The sequence below is a fragment of the Microchirus variegatus genome (assembly GCF_963457635.1).
Source record: "Microchirus variegatus genome assembly, chromosome: 6".
Taxonomy (NCBI): Eukaryota; Metazoa; Chordata; class Actinopteri; order Pleuronectiformes; family Soleidae; genus Microchirus; species Microchirus variegatus.
In genome coordinates, this window is record NC_139807.1 from 31255809 (window position 1) to 31281470 (window position 25662).

The window sequence follows — 25662 nt, forward strand, 5'->3', positions numbered from 1 at the left end:
TTATTCTGTAGTTTTACGAGAGGGGAGCGCACACTTGATGAACTTGATCCTGAGGGGGAAGAAGAAGAAAAGAAACTCTGAACTGGAGTTTTAAGGAGGTGAGGATCAGTGACTCGGAGCAGCAAGGAAATCACAATGTCATCCTTTTGTTTGTACATTTTGGAAATTTGAATTTCAACGAAGTCTGTTGAATGTTGATAAATATCGTACAAAATTAGAATTTGCGAACAGAATTGTGATAAAAAAGACTGAGCGTCAGTGATTCCGTGTCTCGTTTTAACTTTAACTCTCTCACAGACAGAGAGGACTTATGGACAGAATTACTGCACAAATATAGCACAAATGTTTTCTTGAAAAAGATTTAGCACTACGAGAGACGTAGTGTCGCCACGAAAGCAATTAATCTGATGGATCTTTTGTACATGATGTAAAAAGTTTTTTAGGTGAAATGCTAACGTGATGTAGCAACTACATTTTTGAGCGTGTGTACGGCGCCGGTGGCACATACTTACATATGACAGCAGTGTAGCATCGGTGCGTTTTGTAATATTATGGACTAGCAACCAAAGACAAGCGCAGATGGACAGAGAGTGAGTGATGGAGAGCGTTTAAAAAAAGTCATGTAAAATAGAATTGAGCTGTTCACCTGTCTTAGATGATACGCGTATGTATATTTTTTTAAGGTTTTGTACATCTAATATGCTGTAAATAAAGATAGGAAACTTATTTTATGTTATTATTCCTCTGTCTCACTTTCTTTCTTTCTTTTAGCACAAAACAGAACTATATGTTTTTCTTTGTTCACGCATTCACACACACAAGACTGTTGTATAATAGCACCATTCTCTCATAGTATTTTACTAAACTTTGCCTGTTTGTTTGTTTGTTTGTTTGTCAGCATAATTCTTGCCAAAAGTAATAAACTGAATTTCATCAAATATGATGGAGGTACTGGGCATACTGTACACTGATTCTCCTGACAGGGACAGAGGATGAAATAAGTGAACAATTTGTCATTGTAATTCGGTTTTTGAAAAACTCTGATTTAAAAAAAAAATTTTTATAAAAGAAAATTTGGACGACATATAGTATGACTTTTTCTGTCAAATTTTGGACCAAAAAATGTATTTCAAAAAAATGGTAACATTTTGGACAACATAGTATATAGTATGACGTTTTTTTGTCAAATTCTGGACCAAAAATTGTATTTCAAAAAAATTGACAAATTTTTTGCCACATAGTATAGTATGATGTTGTTGTCAAATTTTGGACCTGTTGAAATTGAAATGAGGGTCTTGAGTTTGGTTTTTGTGATTTGATTTGTCAGCTTTTGTTTTGAAGGTTTTTACTTTGAAAATATGTTAGCTGTATGATTTGTGCTAGATAATTATTTAACTCTTGCATGTATTATTCTTTTTGGAGGGACTTAAATCTATTTTTACTGTCACATTTAAGGTGTAGACTGTACATCAACATCATGAAATAACAGCAATGTTATTTTGCTGTCACTGGTTTACACATAGTGTAGTTTTCTAAACAGATTTATTTGTATTTTTTTCTGTTATAGTACTTCTACACACTTCATTTATGCTTTAAAAATACCAACAACCTTTATTTCTTTACTTCCTTTCAAATAATCCAGTTATTTACCTGAAATAACTGTACATAAATTTGGTCCGCGGACCGCAGTTATCCAACTGTTTACAATCACGTCCTTCGAACCATCGAGTGCGTTCGTTTTCCTTACAGACTCCCAGCAACGAAGCGGGGTGAGGCCCTGTTCACGTGATTTCTGCTGTGCGTTCCTGCAACATATTTAGAGGTTTACTCGTTAAATGTATAATGACTGACTTTAAAGTGCACTAAAACACAGGTCAGTGGGGTATATGTCAAGTTTTTAGCTTGTCACCGCGCACTGTGCGTGGTCCTGTGCAAAGAACCGAGCGCCGTCACCGGAAACTGGAAGTCACCTGCTAGGAAACGGGAGGGCTATGGTTTAGTTAGCTGGATTGCTAACGCCGTTGTTTGTTACGGTTGACACGTTACACTCCTGGAATTGGTTTTGTTTTTACTTCAGTCTTTAAAAGAACATTGCGACAGACTGACAATGAAGACTGTGTTACTCGTCGAAATGTTCTCTGTGGCTTGTTTTGTGCTGCTAAGCCAGCAAGTGTCAGCGAAGGTAAGGGCTCATGCTAGCTGTGCTAGCTAGCATAAAACCGAGAGAAAATGGTGTAAAACGGAAATGTCTTCTCTTTCAATAAACTCCATCACACACAGTTTACCTTTCAAATATCGAAAGCTAACAGTAGTATTAGCAAAAATAACGCTTAACGTCATCTAGTGTTTATTCGGGGGCTGTCATTACCAGCTAAAGCGTTTCAAATGTTGCTAACCGTGACTTTTAAAATCAAAACGGTAAAGTTTCATCTTATTCCACGAAGCAGAATTTGTCAGTGCGCTTTTGTAAATAACGCTGTTATTGTTGGTGTTTTAATTACGTTATGAACGTGCTCATGTGTGCACAGTGTAAAGGCTAATCCACTGTACAACATCATGAGTCAACACGTTTTAATGATGCAGTCATGTGACACAACATGGACAGGGTGACATGGTTGGATCGATCACAGGACAAAAGGCACGACTGCTTTGTCTTAAAACAAATGTTCTGTTCTGTAGTAGAACCACAAATGATGCTGTGCAGAGTTAGAGTTTGACACATTCTATGTTGTTAGATTTGCAGGTGACAAATTGTAAAAGAGATTTGAATCACAGTGTGACTTAGTGAGCTAGGGCTAAGAAAACTTGTGTATCTCAATACCCAACTGTACTTAACCTTATTATAGCTTATTACATCCGTTCATCATCTACCACTTTATCCTCCACTGGAGGGTCGTGGGGGTGCTGTGCCTATCCTAGCTGACATAGGGCGATAGGCGGGGTACACCCTGGACAGTTCGCCAATCCATCCCAAGAACATAAAATTCTCACACCTACGGCTATTTAGGGTGCAGAGCTGAAACGATAAATCGATTATTAATCCATTACTAAATTAATCGCCAACTATTTTGATAATCGATTCATCGGTTTGAAGCGTTTTTCATGATTAAAACGCGATTTCTGATTATTTTAGCTTCTTAAATGTGAATATTTCCTTGGTTTCTTTGCTCCACGTAAACAAAGAAATCATTAAAACTGAATCATTTTGGTTTGTGAACAAAAACAAAGACATTTGAGAACATCGTCATTTCCATTTTTTTTTTAACAGTTTCTGACATTTTATGGACCAAACGATTCATCGAGAAAATAATTGACAAATGAATCGATTATGAAAATAATCGTTAGTTGCAGCTCTATAAGGGTGACCAATTCACCTAATCCCCAAATCTGCATGTTTTTGGACTGCGGGAGGAAGCCGGAGAACCCGGAGAAAACCCACGCACACACGGAGAGAACGTGCAAACTCCTTGCAGAAAGGCTGTTTGTTCCAACCAGGGCTCGAACCCAGGATCCTGGGTCTTCTTGCTGCAAAATCGACTGTTGGCCGTGGTTGTTTTGTGTTAATCAGTTTTGGAATGGTTCTCTCATTTTGACTGGATTTCTTTTTTAAATTTTCTGTCATGGTCATGTACACTGCGTGTGTCTGTAGTCGGGGACAATGAGCAGTGACAATGCTGTACTTAAAATAAACTTCAGTAAGTTGAAACAACAGTTCTACTAACTAAGAGGAAGCTCCCAGAGAGGCCGCCCAGTTTCCCACATTGTTATTTGCAGTCCGGGTTTGAAAATAGACTTTTCAGCTGACGCACGTTCTTTTGTCTCAGCGTATACTTTTGTTTTCCCAGTGAACTAAGCTGTTACTTGGCCAGATTGCATTTATTTTAATATTTAGAGGAGCAGCTAAATGTGTCAGTTAACCTAAACACATTGTGTTGTTCACTGGTTACACTGTCCCACGTAGATTTGTGTCAGACTGAATGAGGATGAAGGGCAACTTTGATCTGTGTTGTTTATGTACCTGGAAACTTTAAACTTTAGAGGGCAGCATTGCACCTCTTTGTGTCTGCCAGAAGTTATTGGAAGACAAAGAAGACTGACATGTGATATGCAATGATTCTGGAAAAATGACTCATGGGCTATTAGCTCAAGAAATGTATCCTGTCATTGTGGTAAAGCAGATCGTCTGAGGCGATACTAAAGAAAACACACTATTATGTTTGGTTAAATTAAAATTAACCTAATTTGCATATCGTTGGACTGTTGGAGGAAGTATTATCACGTCGTAGTATCACTTAAACAATCCCTCTCTTGCAGAATTCTGAAGACATCCGCTGTAAATGCATCTGTCCACCGTACAGAAACACTGCCGGGCACATCTACAACAAAAATGCTTCTCTCAAAGACTGGTACTGTTGTAATAATAATAATAATAATAATAATGATTGTTCATTGTGTTGCTCACTACGAGCTTGTTGAGATTATATTTTTTCTTGTTTTTCAGTAACTGTCTCCATGTCGTGGAGCCTATGCCTGTGGATGGGAATGATGTGGAGGCGTACTGTTTACGCTGTGAGTGTAAATATGAAGAGAGGAGCTCAGGAACCATTAAGGTGAGAGTTTAAAATGATTGTAAAATAGAGAAATGCTACACAATACTCATATTTAACTTATATCGTCACTATAAGGGTTGTTTATTAAATTCCTAGACGACATATGACGTTGAATTTGCTGTTTTTGTGCGATTGGGTCACATGAATGGTGTAATAAACGCTTATCTCTGTACATCCTCAGTTCACCATCATATTGTACCTCTCCATTCTGGGGCTGCTGCTGCTCTACATGGTCTACCTGACCGTCCTGGAGCCCATTTTGAAGAGGCGTCTGTTCGGACACTCTCAGCTCATCCAGAGCGAGGATGATAATGTCGGGGTACGTGTTCTCGTGTCCTGATAACATCGCGTATAACATGTCTGTTGCTCTGCCCCACCCTTTTACACAGAGAACAAGTTACGCCGCTTTGTTGCCACAACAAGTTCAAAATGTGTGTAAATAATCTCCTTTTGCACAGAATGTAGGGTGGGATTATTCATTCTGGTTAAAATTCAACAGGGTTAGGGTTAAGGTTAGGGCAATGATTTTCAGACTGCTCTGTTTGAGCAGATTGTTGAACAAGTCGATGTAAATAAATATCTCAGATCCTTCTGATATTGTTAAATAAACATCAGCTTATCAAATTACAGTTTACTTAGGCGGCTTTACGGTAACATTAAGTTTAACTCTGTTACACTTTAATAAGTAGTATAACAGCAAGTAATCCCACATGAACACATGTTTCAACAAGTTCTGTGTGGTAAGACTGTGTTGACTCCAAACACAGGGAGTGATGTGTACTGTGTACAAAAAAAACTCCAGAATCCAGTAGCCACAGGCAAAAGATTTGAATATTTTACTGTAAATTCTTCAAGAATTCAACATTAGCGTTAAACTGCAGCGCTGGTATTGGTTCATATGTGGTTTTAAGTGGAAAGAAAACGTATCACAGATCCCCTTAAAGGCAACTTGGGTTTGTTTTTTTGAGTCAACCTTTTAGATTATGCCATTTGATCTTCATCACTATGACACTGTAGTTAGACAGGTTTTAGACAGTTTAGACGGTTTAAAGGTGCCATTCCCATCCATATGCTTACACAAATACAGTGGAAGGAATTTCAGGATGTGCCAATAAGTATATTATCACCCTGAATGACACTTGCAAAAAGAAAAACAACAGTAAAACACTAGTCCTGTGCTTAAAAAAATGTCGTAAAACAACCAAGTGGAATCATATACATGCGGTACATGTGTGACAGCTGTAAAATCTGATTAAATTAAGGAAAACATTGACAGGCTCTGCCTGTGGGAAGAGTGTGAAGTGCAGCTGTCTCGCTGTGCGCCCTGTTTTCACTGGCACAGATCAGGCAAGAGGAAGTGTTACATGAGAGCTTTCTCATATATTTCTTCTTCTTTCTTTTTTTTTTTCCTGTATGAAAATATGATTATGCAGAAATCAGCAGCGTTCTGGCAAAAACGCTGCGTTTTGTAACTCGGTTTCCCAGCGGACGGTGAAAAGACACAAAACCAGAATTATGCCCACTATCCAGATAATCTGGAAACTTTAAGGAAAATTGAGCGCACCATCATCTCGGTTCTGTACTGTAACTCGGGGCCCAAACAGGAAGAGATAAAGCGTTTGAGACAAACCGATGAAACCGGATGTACCACAGCTACATTAATTACAAAGGAAATGGTGGGTTTGAACTGTTTAGTCGCTCTCTCTGTGGCAGTGATCGGTCCTGTCCTTATATAAGAAAACCTTTCTCAAACACGTTCACCAGGACAGTTCAGGGATGAGAGTGAAAAGACGTGAATGACGGCAGCAAAAGCTCAGAAAGGCCTGGAGGAAGATGTCAGGCTTTGATAAGGAAGAAGAAGAATGAATGGAATAATAATGTGTTTTTGCTGCAGATGTGAGCACTTTAAAGGGATAGTTTGGAATTTTGGACACAAGACCTATTTTCCAACTCAGCCGGTGTGATGGAGACGTCTGGAGACGTTTTCAAGAAATTTCATTCAGTTCTTCTAGTTTGCCGAGTTCGCTGGTGCTATGGCTAGCTTAATCAATGGTACAGTCAATGGTACAAATTAGCATGGCATGGCCGACTCCACAGTGCACCTGAGACAAATCAATCGTAACGGCAGACTATCGATGTACATATCTGTGTTGATAGAATAATATTTGAAACAAAACTAACCTCGCATCGCATGAATTTTTGAGGGACTACTTTCTCAGCAGCAGCGGAATCAGTCCGCCGCTGCCATAGCCTAAGTAGGAAGTATGACGCGCTGCTGCTGCTGCTGAGACATAAACCCTTCAAATTGCAAGGTTGGTTTTATTTCAAACATTCTATCAACACAGATATGTACGTCGATAGTCTGCCGTTACAATTGATTTGCCCTGGGGTGCACTGTGGAGTCGGTGTGAGTGTTTCTAATGTTTCTAATGCCATGCTAATAGCCATAGCACCAGCGAACTCGGCAACTAGAAGAACTGAATGAAATTTCTTGAAAACGTCTCCAGACGTCTCCATCACACCGGCTGAGTTGGGAAATAGGGTTTTATGTCCAAAATTCTGAACTGTCCCTTTAAATCGCGTGAAAGAAACACAAGGCTGAATCAATGAAAATCCCCTATGAAACCTTTACGTCGATGCTGTTGGGTATATCAGACAAACCGTCTAATTTCTCGCCCTTCTCTGCGTTCGCAGGACCAGCAGCCGTTCGCCAACGCTCACAATGTGCTGTCTCGTTCGCACTCTCGACCCAACATGCTGAACAAAGTGGAGCACGCCCAGCAGCGCTGGAGGAGGCAGGTCCAGGAGCAGCGGAAGTCTGTGTTCGACCGCCATGTTGTTCTCAGTTAAACTGTCCTGTGAGCAAGACTCAATAATGAAGATTCGGGGTGGGGGGGGATCACTGTGACGGAGCCCTTAATTTATATCCCTCCCCCCTCTCTCTTTTTTGTCTCTCTCTCATTTGTGGTTTGTATCTCATCAAGTGTGATGTTTCTCTGGTGAACGTGGTGAAGACGTGTCTGGCAGATGTCAAAAGCCAAAACAGGAAACTGTTTTAATCTGCAGACGACACAAGAGATTACATTGAATACAGGTTTTTTTTTTTTCTGGTTTTTTTGTGCACAACCTTAAATGAAGAATCTTAAATTGCATTCCAGAAGCAGAATTGACTCGCTGCCTGTGGTCTGATTTCGCAGACGTGCCAAGTCGCCAGCGAAACGCACTGAATTATTCGATAATAAAAAGGCAAAAAGGCTTTCAAGTTGATATTTTATAACACTCAACAACACTCCTCCTCCTCCTCCTTCTGTCAGATGACGTCCAGTTTTACAAACCAAACCTCCAGATGTCGGTGGGCTTCCACTGATCCTGGCTGCAGCAGTGAAACGTTAGCATGTAGCTGCTGGGGATTTTCCACCCAAACACTAATGTAATGTGGAACTACTTCTCTCACCACAGGAGAAAACTAAAACCACTGTTAAGACATCGATCCCTGAGAAATGCATGTTTTATAACAACAAGTCTTTTATAAATATGTTTTCAATCATTTATTCCTACTATTTAGCGTCTAATAAACCGGTGTGAGATCCGTCGTTTTGAGGCATTACATTACGTTACATCTGATCGCTGCAGAGACTGATGCAATTCCTCTGCTGATGTCGCGTCATAAACCTTATAGCTGTGCTATTGATCCTCTTTCATGTGTGTGTAGTCTTTCATTTGGTAACTTCCCTGTTCTCGGTCAGACACTGACGTCAAAATCCTTGTAACAAAAGCTGCGCTGATTTATCGGAGCGATGATTTTTTTTTTGTGAGAATGAGCCGAGCGAGTGTGTCGAAGAACCGTGGTTTGTGTTCTTTAAACGACGATATACATGTGACACCTTTGACTTTGAAATAAATTTGTGTAATATTTGTCATTCACGCGTTTACGTGCATTTATTTGTGTTTTACGTTAAGATCGAGGAAACCAAACCGAACCAAACCAGGACTTCAGCCGTGTGCTCATCGGTCTGAAGAGCTTCAGCGTCCTGGTTAATATAAGGTCAACATGACTCACTCCTGTAATGATATATAAGACCTACCTACACCTACAGTGAGTTCTCACACAGACGAGAGTCTCACAAACCAGTATTTCTGCCCTGTCGAATATTTGATTTATGTTTTTTTATTACTTTAAACTCAAACGATGTTGAAAGGATATATAATAATTATAATATATGCACATATACGTATCCACTGCATTGTAATGCACTGCATTTTCACACCAGGGTCTGATAAAAGAAATGAAATCCAGCTTTATATTCACACTGTTAGACGGCTAAAGTGAAGTGTTTGTGTTTGTCGTGCACCAATATGCTTCTGTGGCTCGGTAAATATATTTTTGTGATTCATAACGACTGGACTACAGGTTCAGATGGACACCAGTAATCTGAATATTCAACCCCTGCTGTAAGAAACTAAAGTATGATGTCAACATGCCCATATAAGGTGACTAAATTTACCATTTTTGACCTCCCCCAAGGAGGTATGTCTGTCTGTTAGCAACGTAACTCGAAAAGGCGCTGACGGATTTGGATGAAATTTTCAGGAAATGTCTACAATAGGGCTGGGCGATATGGCCTCAAATCAATATCACGATATATTGAGCAGCTCACCTCGATAACGATAAACGAACGATAAGTTCGAAGTTGCTAAATGACGTCATCGCCTAATTTGCATAATTGACCATTGCCTGATATAAGAGTTTGAGTGTCTTAAAGGGACATGAAGATACAGGTAGCCTGCCTACCTACACACACAGTCAAAAACAACTTTTATTTATTTATTTATTTATTTTTGTTTTTTTAATTATCGAATGTATTGATAACGGCAAAATGACGTCGATTATCGTCGTAAATTTCGATAACGCTAAATTTCCGATATATCGCCCAGCCCTAGTCCACAATGGGACCAGGAACAAGTGATTAAATTTTGGGCGTGATCCGTAGACGATACCACTATTTTTTTCGCTATTTTGTGGGGGGGCTGAGCTGCCTTGGCGGTCGGAGGTCTGTGCTCTCCGAGTGCTTTCCTTTCCTTAGAAAAAAACTTTATTTTTTACTAAATATAATTCCATATTTTCACATAACTACTTCCCAGTAAGTATTTATGGTTCTTTTGAATAAAAGAAACACTTTTTTTTTTTTACAAAAAGTAAAACCTTCCAGTCCATTTCACTACATCTGCTCTTAATCCAGAGATATTCCAGCCTCAGATCGTACTATTTTCATTAATCCGGTTAATATCAGATTATTGCCGTCTGTGTAACCAGTCGCTCGGTGTTCCTCTGAATGATCTGCGGAGGTAAGAGCAACACGAAACATCTCCAGTTACTGTGGTGGTGGTGACATGTTCCTCGTTCCCAGCTCAGTCAGAAACTCCCCAGTTCCATTCATGCACTCAGAAACATCTGGAAACCACTGGGAAAAAACAGCCAGTTTGATGCTGTCATTAAAGGAAAGAAAGGAAAGAAAAAAAAAGCCTGTTTTACAAAAGTGTGGCTGCATTAATTAGGAGGAGGCTGTCTGTGAGGATAAAAGATATGGATCGGCCCAAACATGATCCACTGAGTGATTTTCATATACAGCTGCGTCATGATTTCCTGTTCAGTCCTCTTTCCCCTCTCTCTCCCTCTCCCTCTCTCTCTCTCTCTCTCTCTCTGCATGCAGTTATACTGAGGAGTGTTTTTTTTTTTTTCTCTTTTCCCCGCAGGAAAAAAGTCAGTTTTCAGTTTGCACAGACAAAAAGCGACACAGGCTGTGCGGGAGAATGGATCACTGAGCCGACTCTGCAGCAGCAGCAGCAAACTCAAGCAGGTTTGACGCTTTGTTTCAGCACTTTTACATGTTAGATAAGTTCACATCTGAGGGTTTAAAGCACACTTTTGAAGCATCTTTACTGAGTTTGTGTTCATAATGATGAGGAGGAGGAGGAAAACGCTCCCTTTGTCTTTGATTCTCTGCCGTGTTGTTGAATGAGTCTTCAGTTATTCACAGACTTTTATTGTTAGACTGATTAAATAATCCATTGTTTGTTTGATTTGGTGGGAAAAGAGGTTCCTTCAGTCTTCTCTGCTTCAGCGCTGGCTGCATCTGTAGCGATGAGCCTACAGGGGGCGCCGCAGCCTATGATTCTGACCTGGTGCACGTCCAACATTAGAAATGAAGCAGCTCCTCAGATGTTGTTTATGATCTCACCTGCGTTTACCTTTCTTTTGTTGTTTTTCGCCTCGTGTCGCAGCACGTCGCGCTTCGGTTACTCTTTAATAATGTTTGTGTGACACTTTGCCAGACTGACACACACACACACACACACACACATATACACATACACAGCAACACACACACACACATCTACTATATTTACCACTTTGTGGGGACCACGTTCGGGACCTTGCATAATGTCCTCACAAGGAAAAATGTCCCCACATTAAAGGTGTTGTGCCAGGTGGTGGTCCACACAAGAATAGAAAGACAAGAACACACACATCCACACATAGACAGACGCACACACACACACACACACACACACACACATCTGCATGTCTTCTTTACCACATTGTGGGGACCATGTTAGGGACCGAGCATTATGTCCCCACAATAAAGGTGTTTTGCCAGGTGGTGGTCCACACACACAAACTTGTTTCCTTGACTTCAGAGGGCATTGCATTGACTTTACTGGGGACTTACGCTCACCTTAACCTTAGTTAATGACCTACTCCTGACCCCTGACCCCTGACCTTAACCTAACCCTAACTTTAAAACACGTCTTCACTTTAAAATGTCATCATATACTTTATGGGGACTTGACTTTTGTCCTCACAAGGAGGACAAATCCCCATAATGTGAGTGTGTAAACAGATTTAGGTCCCCACAACATAAGGAATACCAGGTACACTCACTCACACACACACACACTCACACACAGAGTTTTGCACAGCTATTCTTCTTAGGACACTGCATTGAAACATTTTCCATAACTTTAACCAGTTAATGTCTAACCTGTCCAGTTCCTCAGAAATCAGGTTCTGCCTCATTTAGACCAGAACCTGGTCTCAATGAGGACTACTGGTCCTTTGGAGGTGACAAATCACATTTAAATTCAAAATACCGAGGTCTTTAAGGTTTTCGTTTTTCTGACGTAACTGGCAACCCGTGGTTGCTCGGCAGCTTAGACTCTACTGACTGCAATGATTGGTAGATGGCGGTAGGTGGCGCCACATGACGCCAAAACATGATTTTTTTTTTATGCAAATATTTTGTCTGTACTGTTGTTGTTGGTGAGTTCAGTTTGTTATATGAACATTATTCCTGAGTCTCTGTGACATATTAGGAGGATTTTGTGCCCAAGTTGCTTTAGATTTATTACATAATGCACCTTTAATACTCAAATATGACACATTTTATTATTATATTATTTTATTCCTAAACAACAGAAAAGATAATGACTATCATTACGATAATGAATATCTTTTCCCTGTCAGAGCTGCACTGTTGACTAAACACTGTCCACTGACTCATCTCAGTCCAGGACTTTTTTATTAGCTTTCTCAAAGCCTGACGTGGTGTTTATTATGACACTATTACACATTCTAAATATGTAGCCTGTAAGCCAGCGTCGTCTCTTTTATTTATTTATTTATTTTCCTTTTTCTAAAAACGGGTTCAAGTATTTGCAGCGTTTTCCCCCCTCGACCCCCGTCACACAGTGGGAATGTGCAGAAGGTGAATGAGATGAATGTTTGGCATGTCGGTGTCAGAAGCTGCACAGAGCTGTGGAATAATCCCTGTGAAAGCTCACGGTGGATCCTCGACAAACACGCGAGGTTTTATTGATTTATTTGTGATAATAAACTCACTTATTTCCACTGCTGCTGCAGCAGCAGGTGAAGAGAAAAGCTGAGATTTACAGCAGCAGAGTTTTTACTGAGGCTGTAAGAGTTTCACGTACACTATTGTTCAAAAGTTTGGGTTCACCTATACAATTTTGTTTGTGTTTTCCAATAAAAGTCAGACTTTTATTCATCAAAAGAGTTGCAAAATGAATAGAAAATATAGTCAAGACATTGACAAGATTAGAAATAATGATTTTTATTCCAAATAAAACAGTTTCCAGCTGTGCTAACATCATTGAACAAGGGTTTTCTAATCATCCAATAGTCTTCTAACGCCATTAGCAAACACAATGTACCATTAGAACACTAGAAATGGGCCTCTATACACCTATGTACACTCTTAGAAATAAAAGTGCTAAGTAGAACCATATAAGGTTCTTCAGCTTGTCCTCATACACTCTTAGAAATAAGGGTTCCAAAAGGGCTGAGGTTCTACCTGGAACCATTTGCTTCTGAAAAACCCTTTCCTGAAGAAAGAGGTTTTCAAGGGTTCTTGGTAACACTAACGGTTCCAGTAAGAACCATTTTGGATCCAGAGAACCCTTTAAAACCCCTTTCCTGAATAAAGGGTTTAAAAAGGGTTCTTGGTGGAACCCTCCAAAAGGGTTCTCCTATGAGGACAAGCCCAAGAACCTTACATGGTTCTACTTGGCGCTTTTATTTCTAAGAGTGTACAGTGAAAACACATACATGATTGGATGTAGTTTGCTTGTGGCTCCGTACATTCTTAGAAATAAAAGCGCTAGGTAGAACCATATACGGTTCTTCTGCTTGTCCTCATAGGAGAACCCTTTTTGGCTCCAGGTAGAACCTTTTAGAAAGGTTACCAAGAACCATTTTAAAACCCTTTATTCAGGAAAAGGCTTTTAAAGGGTTCTCTGGATCAAAATGTTTCTTACTGGAACCATTAGTGTTACCAAGAACCCTTGAACCCTTGGTTCCAGGTTGAACCTCAGCCCTTGTAGAAGGACCCTTTTGGAACCCTTATTTCCAAGGGTATAATGGTTCCACATGGAGCCAAAAAGGGTTTTCCTATGAGGACAAGCCGATGAACCTTACATGGTTCACTTTTATTTCTAAGAGTGTAGGAGAACCTTTTTTGGCTCCAGGTAGAACCTTTTTTTATAAAGGTTCCACCTGGAACCTTTTTGGAGGGTTCCACCAAGAACCCTTTTAAAAGCCACCCTTCAGAAGCAAATGGTTTGAGGTAGAACCTCAGCCCTTGTAGAAGAAACCCTTATTTCTAAGTGTACATATTCCATTAAAAACAGACGTTTGCAGCTAGAATAGTCGTTTACCACAGTAACAATGTATAGAGTGTATTTATGATTCATTTAATGTTATAATCATTGAAAAAAGTGCTTTTTCTTTAAAAATAAGAACATTTCTCAGTGACACTGGTGTATGTGACTTTATAAACAGTAGTTAGAGCAGTTAAATGCTGTGATTTGACCTTTTCTTTCACGTTCACGTGTCATAGAAGAGCAGGATGTGGCTTTTAATGAGGTCTCCAGACGTCGCTGTGATCAATGGAACAATGAAGACCACGAGTTAAAGCGAGGCTCATGTTCTAGTGAAACATCCCACAAACAGAACCCAGTGTCTCCATCTTTTGTGCTCGGACAGTGAGAATGTGTGCGTGTGTGTGTGTGTGTGTTCAGGAAGGACGCTCTCTCTTTTTACGAGACCTTGAAAAGGTTCCGAGTGTCTCTGAGAAAAGGCGTGCAGTGACAGAGCTGGAGGTTTTTTTCCTGCTGACTGTGATGTTACAGAACTGCGATAACGGATGTCTGGACTTTTGCAACTTCCTCTGTTCCCAAGTGTGTGTGGGACGATAAGACGACCCGAGAGACTGAGACGAGCGGGGTTTTTAATGCACGGACAGTGCTTTAACTTTGAGTGTAAAGATGTTGTTTTTAATCAATAACCTTCAGGGACAGAGGGAATGTTTTTGTATCATAGGGACTTTTTATTGACTCATTTCATGAACTGTGAGGACGCTGTTGTTGTTGTTATTTTAGAGTGAAAAACAACACTTTGATGCTGATAGTTCAGTGTTTGCTTGGAAACAACAGCAGCCACTTATTGTTGTGTACAGTGCACATATTTGACATATTTGTGTTTGTATGTTGTGTTTCTGATAAGACGTTGGGGGTTGGAGGTATTTTCTGGGTCAATATGTTTTCCTTATTTTCGTTTTTCCCTCCATCTGATAAAATATAACAGAGTTTTAATAACAAATGATGCACAAATGACTGCAGTGCACGTCCATATTTTAAATAAAACATGTACGATTAAAACCCTGCACCTCTTAAAACACAGCGTACCATTAGAACACTGGAAATGGGCCTCTATACACCTATGTCCACTCTTAGAAATAAACGTGCTAAGTAGAACCATATAAGGTTCTTCGGCTTGTCCTCATACACTCTTAGAAATAAGGGTTCCAAAAGGGTTCGTTCTACAAGGGCTGAGGTTCTACCTGGAACCATTTGCTTCTGAAGGGTTGGCTTTTAAAATGGTTCTTGGTGGAACCCTCCAAAAGGGCCAAAAATGTTAGCCAAAAAGTGTTCTACACTCTTAGAAATAAAAGTGCTAAGTCGAAACATATGAGGTTCTTTGGCTTGTCCGCATAGGAGAACCCTTTTTGGCTCTAGGTAGAACCTTTTTACAAAGGTTCCACTTGGAACCCTTATGGAGGGTTCCACCAAGAACCCTTTTTTCCAGAGGAAAGGGTTTTTCAAGGGTTCTTGGTAAAACTAATGGTTCCAGTAAGAACCATTTTGATCCCTTAAAGCCCTTTCCTGAATAAAGGGCTTTAAAAGCGTTCTTGGTGGAACCCTCCAAAAGGGTTGGAGCCAAAAAGTGTTCTCCTACGAGGCAAGCCGAAGAACCTTATATGGTTTTACTTAGCACTTTTATTTCTAAGAGTGTAGGACAACCCTCTTGGCTCCAGGTAGAACCTTTTTATGAACCCTTTATTCAGGAAAGGAGCTTTTAAAGGGTTCTCTGGATCAAAATGGTTCTTACTGGAACCTTTCGTGATACCAAGAACCCTTGAAAAACCCTTTCTTCGGGAAAAGGGTTTTTCAGAAGCAAATGGTTCCAGGTAGAACCTCAGCCCTTGTAGAAGGAGGAACCTTTTGGAACCCTTATTTCTAAGAGTGTAGGAGACCCCTTTTTGGAGGGTTCCATCAAGAACCTGCAGTGCACATATATATTTGAAATAAAACAGCTGCACCTCTTAAAACAAAGTTCTTGTGCACTGAGCAGCTTAAATAATAAGTAATGATCTGAACAGTGACTGGAAATTGAGAAATAAGATGTTTATGTCTTAGCTTTGCAGGCTTTTATTGTGAAATGACACTAACATATGATTTATAGACGTGTGAAATATAGTCGACATAAAGTAAAACTCACTTATAATTGTATAAATCGACCTTTTTCCTGACCACGCTGACCTTTTGACCCCGGCTGTAGATGTTTGTCATCTCTGTGGTTTTTCCCATCCTGGGCGTGTGTTTGGGATAATCGTCTTGTATTTGCTTTGTTGCTGAGTTTTTGGCCCCACAGCGACAGAACAGGGAGAGTTAAGTGACCGATTACATTTGGGTGAACATTAACATTTTGCGGTCACAGCTCTTTAGTTCAGTTCAGATCCAGAGCGGTCGACACTGAAGGAAACACAAAAAAACACAAAACATCCAGAAGGAGAAAACTATTATGCTCATTTACTGAATCACTGTTCTTACACAGTCACTGACAGACTCTGCTTCCTGGTTTGTAATCACACGTGATGTCACACGGTCCTGAATCCACCTGGACGTTAAACCACTAGAGGTCACTAAAAACAAGAAGCTCAGGGAGAAACGGTAGAGTTTGTTGTTTTACTGCAGTCGTGTAACGTCACCTCCTACTTTTACTTTTTACGTCAGTGTGACAGTGAAAGACACTGCAGATAATAACAGACTTTATTATTATGGACTATGACAGAGTTATTTGTAAATATACTGCAGTTCTGATGCATAATAAGTATTTTATCTTATTATTATTTTGACTTCTCCGTTTAGCGATTGACCTAAAATTACTAGTATAAGTGTACTTTTACTTGCATATATCAGCACTGGTGGTGTATTAATCCCAACTAGTGCTGCAACTGACAAATATTTGGAGTAATTTGTCGCTTATAATGTCAGAAAACCTTGAAAAAGTTTGCTTTGTGTGTCTTCACAATGTAGAAACTAATGAATAAATACGTGAAACAAGGTTATAACAGTTTGGAAAATAATCTGCGGCTAATTTATACTCCGGTGATAATCCTCAGTGAAACGTCTCTGCTGCAGTTTGGTCACACATTCATCTCTGACACGTGAGAGACATCTTTGTGTGTGTGCGTGTGTGTGCACTGTAAAAAATAAAAAAGTCGAGAAAACTCAAAGCAAGGCAACTTGCTGCAATCAATTTTTGAGTTTAAAGCCCAACAAAAGATTGCGTGATTTTTAAAAAGTTCCATCAACTAATATAATTTGGTTAGAAAAACTTGTAAATTAGAGTTATGCCAACTCAAAATTCTAAATTTTATTTTTTAATACATTAAATTATCTGAACAAGATTAGTTACCCAAAATTGAGAAGAGAATTTTGAGTTGGCACAAGTTTGTCTAACAAAATATTATTATATAGTTGATGAAACTTTAAAAAAAAAAAAAACTTGCAATCTTTTGTTGGGCTTGAAATTTTCCTTTTTTACAGTGTGTGTGTGTGTGTGTGCGCTGTAAAAAAAAGTTGAGAAAACTAAATTTCAAGGCAACTTGCTGCATTTTTGAGTTTACAGCTCAACAAAAGATTGCAACTCAAAATTAAAATTTTTATTTTTCAATACTTTTTTTTATTTTTTACATTATCTGAACAAAATTAGTTAGCCAAACTGTTTGAAAAGAGAATTTTGAGTTTGCACAACAAAATAATATAATTTGATGGAACTTTTAAAAAAAATCTTTTGTTGGGCTTTAAACTCAAAAATTGCAGCAAGTTGCCTTGAAATGTTTTTTTTTTTTTTTTTTTTTTTTTTTACAGTGTATGTGTGTAATGTATTCCTGTTGACCATGGGAGGATTTCAACATAACAATGTGTTGCAGCGCTGGAAACAGTGTTTTCTTCAGTTCAGCAGCTGAATATTCATCTCCTCACAATCCTCACTCTCTCTCTCTCACTCTCTCTCCACCAGGACAATAAACAGAGGGGCAAATCTGGATGGGGGGGGCCGGGGGGGGTAAACGACCCATCACCATGGCAACAAGTCCTGCCTCCCCTCTGTGAAAGAGGAGGCAGGCTGCAGTTTTTTTTTTTGTGTGTGTCGGTTTTGCTTGGAAAGACATGAGTGTGAGTTTATTGAGCAGGGCAGGTATCCGGCGAAAGCAGCCAAAGTTTCTCTAAAGCGCAGACGAAACAGGATTTGTTCGTCTCAAAGGGATTATAATCTCAACATGTCAGCGGCTGCAGCCATGGATGTGAGCAGAAACACGGAGGTAAAAAAAAGAAAAAAAAAAAAAAAAAGCCGCCGGATTTTTTTGGACCCGTTATTCAGGAGCTGTAGCTGCAGAAGTTCAAAGTGTTTCTTTGTTTCTGTTTATTTCTCTCAGATTAGCGGAGAATAAAGGCAGTTTAATCTCTGTGTTAATCTGACCACGATAGAAGATGGAAGGTGCGTTTAAATGTAGCGCTAATCCCCACATGTCCATATATGGTCATCGACATAAACCATGAAGTGCAGTAAAGCAGTGTGTGTGTGCGTGTGTGTGTGTGCAGACTTGTTTTTCTTGCCTCTTCGGGACCTTCTTTCTATTACAAACACCCACTGTTTCCAGGACCATTTGTCCCCCATGGAGACACCAAAACCTGGTCCTAATGAGGCAGAACCACTTTTCTGAGGCACGAGTTAAAGTTAGGATTAAGTTAGGCTTAAACGTGGACTGGTTATGGTTCAGATTAGTGGTGAAGCTTTGTTTAGACTGCTCGAATGAATGAATGTCAATACATGGACCTGTGTGTGTGTGTGTGTGTGTGTGTGTGTCCTGGTTCATAGTTATTTGGTTAATACTGTGCACTTTAATGCTTAATAATGTAATTAGCTGCATATACATGTACATATATACATATACATGTACATATGCATGTACATTTATTAAGAAAGCAGCAGATCCTCGCACTGAAACCATCACATCGTTTATGTTTTTATATGGAAATGACAAACACAGTTGGCTAATGTTAGCGTGTTCTCGGGCTAAGTCATTTAGCCGATTTGAAATTGAGCAACTTGCAGACGTTGCAGCTAGGTTAGGTTTTCGTATGTGCATATAGTCAGCGTATAGTCAAAGAATAGAAACAACATTTTATTTAGTGCAAATACAGTTAAGAGGAACTAAATTTAACCACAGGACGAACAATAATCTAAAACTGTGCTGCGTTTACATTCATACGTCACATTTTAGTGCAGATCCAGGTTTGAGATTAACGATTGTAAGTCGTCAGAAGTCTAACTTTAAGTCTGTCATGACTGTTTATACGACTGTTCCTCACAGATTACATCTGAAGTCCTGACGCTCTTATCTAACTCGGTGAAATGCAAACCCAGCACAGCGACTGGCTTTCTTCAGCCCTCACTCCCTCGCTCTTCTTAAACGTTTGTATTGTGCAGACCAAACAATGAGTTTCCACTCTCACTGAAAACATGACGCTGCTGAGGAAGTTCTTTAACAGGAATATTAAGTCTGGCCTTTACCCAGACACTTTAAAGCTCACTGCGGTTTCCTAACTCAAAGTTCCTGGTGTCTTTCCTGGTTCCATCCATCTGTCAATCAGTCCATGATTGATTGAAAATGTCTGAGAGAAAATAAGATCTGACACTGAATGTCCCAGAGTACTTTTAAAGCGGACCTAGACCGGAAGTTCCTATTAACGCTGTTTTTTAGTGTGTATCTGCGTCATTACCTTGTTTAAGAAGCCCTGAAGGTTCTAAACAAACAGTTCAGCCACTGCTGAGAACGCTGTGTTTTATTGTAATCTCGGTCTCAGTGAGATCTCTGAAAAAACCCGGTCCGGTTACGTAAAACGGCTGGTTGCGTACATTGAACCGCAGAAGAAGAATAACGTCCGTTGTGGAGGTGTTTCACGTGCGCCAGTGTCTTCTGACTCTGGGTCAAAGGTCGTCAAAGGGACTGCGGCGGGGAGTCGTGAAGAAGCTATTTTTTAAACACTGTTAAAACAATGTTTTGATAATAATTTGCAGTGCATCCACCGTTCCAGAGGGGGGAGCTGCGCTTCAGAGAGCGGATGTGCTGAATATGTCACTTCCGGGTACTGGCCAATCACAACGCAGTCTGTCTTCTGGGTGCGAGAGTTGACTCTGAAACATCGCGGCTGGGGAACAGCGTCAGAAAAGAGGATTTCTATCGACTCGTTTACAGCAACTAGGAGGTTTTTGAGCATAAAAACAAGTTAATGTATGTAAGTAGACCTCCATAACTAACATATATGTGCAACAGGACCACTCTATGTGAGCTTTAAAGGAATAGTGAGCTGCACATTATTCTACCTTTATGCATGTTGTCAAAACAGCAACAACAAGACATTTTCCAGCTCCTGTGATAGAAATCTGGTTTTATATTTAGTAAAATCAGGCGTGTGTTTTAGTTTGGACGAGCAGAAATGGAGACTTTTGGAAACACCCATGTTCACTTCCTGGTGGGATACCTGGAAAGCGTCGCAACGCCGCTCTTTTGCTTTGAGTTACACCAACAATAACTGCACAGTAGACAATGTGCTTCCTGTTTACGCCGACACACATGCAGTGTGTGTGAGTGGTCACGTGATGTGTGTATTTTCAGGTGTTGATGGATAATGGATAAGTGGTATTGTCCCATCACTATGAGATATTTGAATTGATGTTGGTATGAGTGCCTTCTTGTTCATTCTTAGAAATAAGGGTTCCTTCCATGCCTCTTTTTTTAAAGCTTTATAAAACGTAGACATCCTGCTCTGTCTTGTCTTTGTTTCCAAATAATCAATCACTGATAACTGAGTCATCCAATTACTCAAGTGTCCCTGCAGACAAAGCTGAGTTTCCATTCATCTGTTTTTCTTAGAAACTCTGATTTGTGCCTTTAATAATCAGATTAAGACGAGGTTAGGAGGGATCATCGGTTGACTAACAGATTGGTTTGACTTCATGTTTCTGCGTCGGTGACCTCACGAGCAGGAAGCGTTTCTGTTTTCAGTTTGCTCACACTTGGACTCGGACACAGTATCGCTGTAATTCCTTGGGAATTTCCTGAAACTTGGCACCGAAGTTCAGCTGAAATCAAGGATGAACTGATATAGCAGTAAGATAAGATATTAGCAGTCAGAGGTCAAGGTGATAGGGATTCCGGGTTCTCTGATTTCTCACCGTTATTATTTATTTTCCAGTTTCTTTTCTCTTCTGTGGCAATGAAAACAAAATACATATCTACGGTTTGTGGAATTTCGTCATTTTGAGATCTCTGTTGACGTCTTGTTCCCCGTGATCAGATATTTTATAGCTCACATAGAGTGGTCCTGTTGCACATATATGTGAGTTATGGAGGTCTACTTACATACATTAACTTGTTTTTATGGTCAAAAACCTCCTAGTTGCTGTAAACGAGCCGATAGAAATCCTCTTTTCTGACGCTGTTCCCCAGCCGCGATATTTGAGACTCAACTCTCTCAACCAGGAAGTTACATATTCAGCACACCAGCTCTCAGAAGCACAGCTCCCCCCTCTGGAACGGTGGATGCACTGCTCCTCATTATCAAAACATTGTTTTAACAATGTTTAAAAATAGCTTCTTCACGACTCCCCGCCGCAGTCCCTTTGACGACCTTTGACCCGGAGTCAGACCCAGAGTCAGAAGACACTGTCGCTCGTGAAACACCTCCACAACGGACGTTATTCTTTTTCTGCGGTTCAATGTACGCAACCGGATGTGCCCGGACTAGTGCCCGGAGCAGGACGATCTGCTGTTCAGGAGAACCGGTGTTTACGTAACCGGACCGGGTTTTTTCAGAGATCGCGCTGAGCCCGAGATTCCAATAAAACACAGCGTTCTCAGCAGTGGCTGAACTGTTTGTTTAGAACCTTCAGGGCTTCGTAAACAAGGTAATGACGCAGATACACACTAAAAAACAGCATTAATAGGAACTTCCGGTCTCGTTCCGCTTTAAGGATGTACTAACAAGTTGATGAGGTCAGGGACGGAGGAAGAACAGGAAGGAATAACGAACGACGAGGACGCATTCATGTGACATTACAAAACCCAAACGTCGTAAACATCCCCGTCACAAACTCACCCGATGGAGAAAGCAAAATAAACCGATGAATCCATGACGAAAACAGTTGTTAGTTAGACTGTGAATGCCATTATACAGGAATGTCGGGATGGAATTTAATTACATCTGGCACAATGGTTCACATGGACTGGAACTGATAAAACACATTTTTGGCGACAGCTCAAGAATTCATTTGCTATAAGACTTTTTTTTTTTTTTTTTTTTTAATAAACTCCTCCAAAGTCTTATCTGCGCGTATTATCGTATGTCAGCGTGAACAGACGTGGACGTAAACTGCATCGTGACTGACATCATGAGATGGGACTGTGGTGCACGAACGTCTTTGGTTTCTTATTCTCTTGCTGCAGGATGTTTTATGCTGATCTGTTGCTTGTGAAATGTTTTGGCAGTCGTTTGGACTTTTTAAAAAACACGATCGTATCTGCATCCTTTGTCCTTGGAGGAGAGACTTTTGTGTCAGGGGTCACCTCGCTGACACTAACTCTGGCCCCCCCCCGCTGCAGCTCACATGGATCTGAGCTTGTTTTCCCTGCAGCTGCAGCTGTACACGCTCATATCGAGGCTACACCGAGGGATTTTTGTGTGTGATGATTACTCAGGGCAAAAAAAGGGGCTGAAATTGCTGAAACGGCACCAAGAAGCAGATCCACCTGGTCAATGGAGAAATGTATTTACACGGTGAATGCGGTGGATCGAGCGGCGCTCGTTATTCAGGCATGGGCGTGTGTGCGACCGCCAGCAGCATCGACCTTGGTGGTTTTCTTTTACATGTCGTCACACAGAGAGGTGAGAGAGCTGTGGATTACCATGTAAGGAGAGTATATTCACAATATATACCACTCTCTCTCTATGTGTCAGACGGGAATGTTGGCAGTTCCAGCATCGGCAGAGGTTCTATGATCAAAAGTTTGGGCTCACCTATACAATTTTTGTTGTTTTCCATTAAAAGTCAGACTTTTATTCATCAAAAGATTTGCCCTTCAAACTTTGCTGTTTTCAGCTGTGCTAACATCATTGCACAAGGGTTTTCAAGGGTTTTCTAATCATCCAATAGCCTTCAAACGCTATTAGCAAACACAATGTACCCTTAGAACACTGGAAATGGGCCTCTATACACTTATGTACACTCTTAGAAATAAGGGTTCCAATAGTGTTCTTCTACAAGGGCTGAGGTTCTACCTGGAACCATTTGCTTCTGAAAAACCCTTTCCCGAAGAGAGGGTTTTTCTATGGTTCTTGGTAACACTAATGGTTCCAGTAAACCATTTTGATCCAGAGAACCCTTTAAAAGCCCTTTCCTGAATAAAGGGTTTTAAAAGGGTTCCATGTGGAACCTTTATAACAAGGTTCTACCTGGAGCCAAAAAGGGTTCACCAATGAGGACAAGCTGAAGAACCTTATATGGTTCTACTTAGCACTTTTATTTCAAAGAGTGTAGGAGAACCCTTTTTGGCTCCAGGTAGAACCTTTTTTTTAAAGGTTCCACCTGGAACCCTTTTAAAACCCTTTATTCAGGGCTTTCAGAAGCAAACGGTTCCAGGCAGAACCTCAGCCCTTGTAGAAGAACCCTTTTGGAACCCTTATTTCTAAGAGTGTAGGAGAACCCTTTTTGACTCCAGGTAGACCCCTTTTTTCTTCAGGAAAGGGGTTTTAAAGGGTTCTCTGGATCAAAATGGTTCTTACTGGAACCATTAGTGTTACCAAGAACCCTTGAAAAACCCTTTCTTTGGGAAAAGGGTTTTTGAGAAGCAAATGGTTCCAGGTAGAACCTCAGCCCTTGTAGAAGGAACCCTTTTGGAACCCTTATTTCTAAGAGTGTACATATTCCATTAAGACGTTTGCAGCTAGAATAGTCGTTGACCACATTAACAATGTATAGAGTGGATTCCTGATTCATTCAATGTTAGATTCATTGAAAGAAAAAGTGTGTTTCCTTCAAAAATAAGGACGTTTTTAAGTGAGCCCAAACTTTTGAATGGTGGTGTGCATCTTAAAAGCCCAGGTCACAGAGTAAATGTTTTGAGGAGAGCGGGATTCCCCTCCACCAGAATAACTTTTTTGCATTTCAGCTCCAGATTTCTCTGCTTCTCTGCTCAAGTATGTAGTATTTTGTCGATCGGGGACAACAACACTGGTGTTTCTGCAGATAGTGAAACAGTGGCGTGGATCAGTGTGTGGATCAGTGTGTGGATCAGTGTGTGGATCAGTGTGTGGGCTCATGCGCTCATATCTCCCTGACAGTTGTGTGGAAAGCGTTGAGAATTTGCAGAGAGTTTTCACTCATTCCTTTCCCCAGTGCTTCTTGGCTGCCTGTTGCAGCTTCTTGGCTGCCTTGAAGTCAGGTTTGCCGATCAGCAGAAATAAAGAACAAGGTCGGACAGAAGAGAGTTAGAGACGGTGGAATAAAGTTTCAGCTTCTGTCCATTGGAGCTTATTATGAACAGAATCACAGGTTAATGAATGTTCATGCGTTACGTTATCCTGAAACGCTGCTGCGCTGCTGCTCACACACTCATGAACACGCAGTGCCAGGTGCTGACAGAGTGCATATTTCTGTGTGGATGAATGAGAGCGAGGCTCTCGGCGAGGGTTAGGTCCAGGTGTTTCTGGCCCCGGTCCCTCGTGTGTTTTCTTTCACCCTCTGAAAACATTCTTTAATATTTTAAATTCGAGCCGCCGCTCAGTGTTAGCCACATTCCTGTGTGTAGCCGAGTGAACAGTCTATCAGACGATCTGTCAGACGTGACAGGGCCGAGGATGTTTGGAATCTACTTAGAAAGATGTTTTCACTAATTGAGTCTCGCCCAGTTTGTGTAGCTATTCTCCAGTAGGACACCAGTAAATGCACCAGTTACCAGTTAATGCCTATAAGGACTACTGGTCCTGACAAGGTCAGTGTTTATCCAGGAAACACACACACACACACACACACACACACACATGCAGTGGGTGATAAGACTTGTCTCTCTCAAGGACATATTGAACACTGTCTGAACACAAAGGGCTCTTTTATTCCAGCCCACATACTGACATACTGTGGTCTAATGGAGACACACTGTTATATTCCCATTCCATGAATACGCTCATGTTACTGAGGAGGAAAATGTCAGTCATTGATTTCTCTGTCATGCAATCGCTTCATTATTATGGAAATGAACGTTACAACACCAGGAAAAAACCCTCGAAACGGCTGAACTTGTTCATGAAGATGATGCCGTTGACTGTTCAACGTCAGGAAGAAATATCTGGCCTTTTTCATCTCTCTGCGTTGAGTGTACACTCTTAGAAATAAAAGTGCTAAGTGGAACCATATAAGGTTGTTCGGATTGTCCCTTTTTGGAGGGTTCCACCAAGAACCCTTTTAAAACCCTTTATTCAGGAAAATGATGAAAAGAGAACACATCACCACGTAACAACCGAACAGTGGAGTTGAGCTGTAGTTTAACTGTGCATGGATCGATCTCCTCGGCTTTCTTTCACTCTACACTCTCTCTCAGAAATAAGGGTTCCAAAAGGGTTCTTCTACAAGAGCTGAGGTTCTACCTGGAACCATTTGTTTTTCAGGGGTTCTTGGTAACACTAATGGTTCCAGTAAGAACCATTTTGATCCAGAGAACCCTTTAAAACCCCTTTCCTGAATAAAGGGTTTTGAAAGGGTTCTTGGTAACACTAAGGGCTCCAGGTGGAGCCTCATTTCCTCATAGGAGAACCCTTTTTGGCTCCAGTTGGTGCTACCTGAAACCCTTTT

General features: G+C 40.6%; 1 protein-coding gene across 1 annotated transcript; it reads left to right on the forward strand.

Moving 5' to 3' along the window:
• Nucleotides 1–2056: 2056 nt before the first annotated feature.
• tmem9b (TMEM9 domain family, member B) lies at nt 2057–8449 on the forward strand. The gene is made up of 5 exons (XM_083891026.1): nt 2057–2182; nt 4315–4406; nt 4502–4610; nt 4792–4929; nt 7305–8449. The coding sequence occupies exons 1-5, from the start codon at nt 2108–2110 to the stop codon at nt 7458–7460; spliced, it is 570 nt and encodes a 189-aa protein (XP_083747152.1). The 5' UTR covers nt 2057–2107; the 3' UTR covers nt 7461–8449.
• The last annotated feature ends 17213 nt before the right edge of the window (nt 8450–25662 follow it).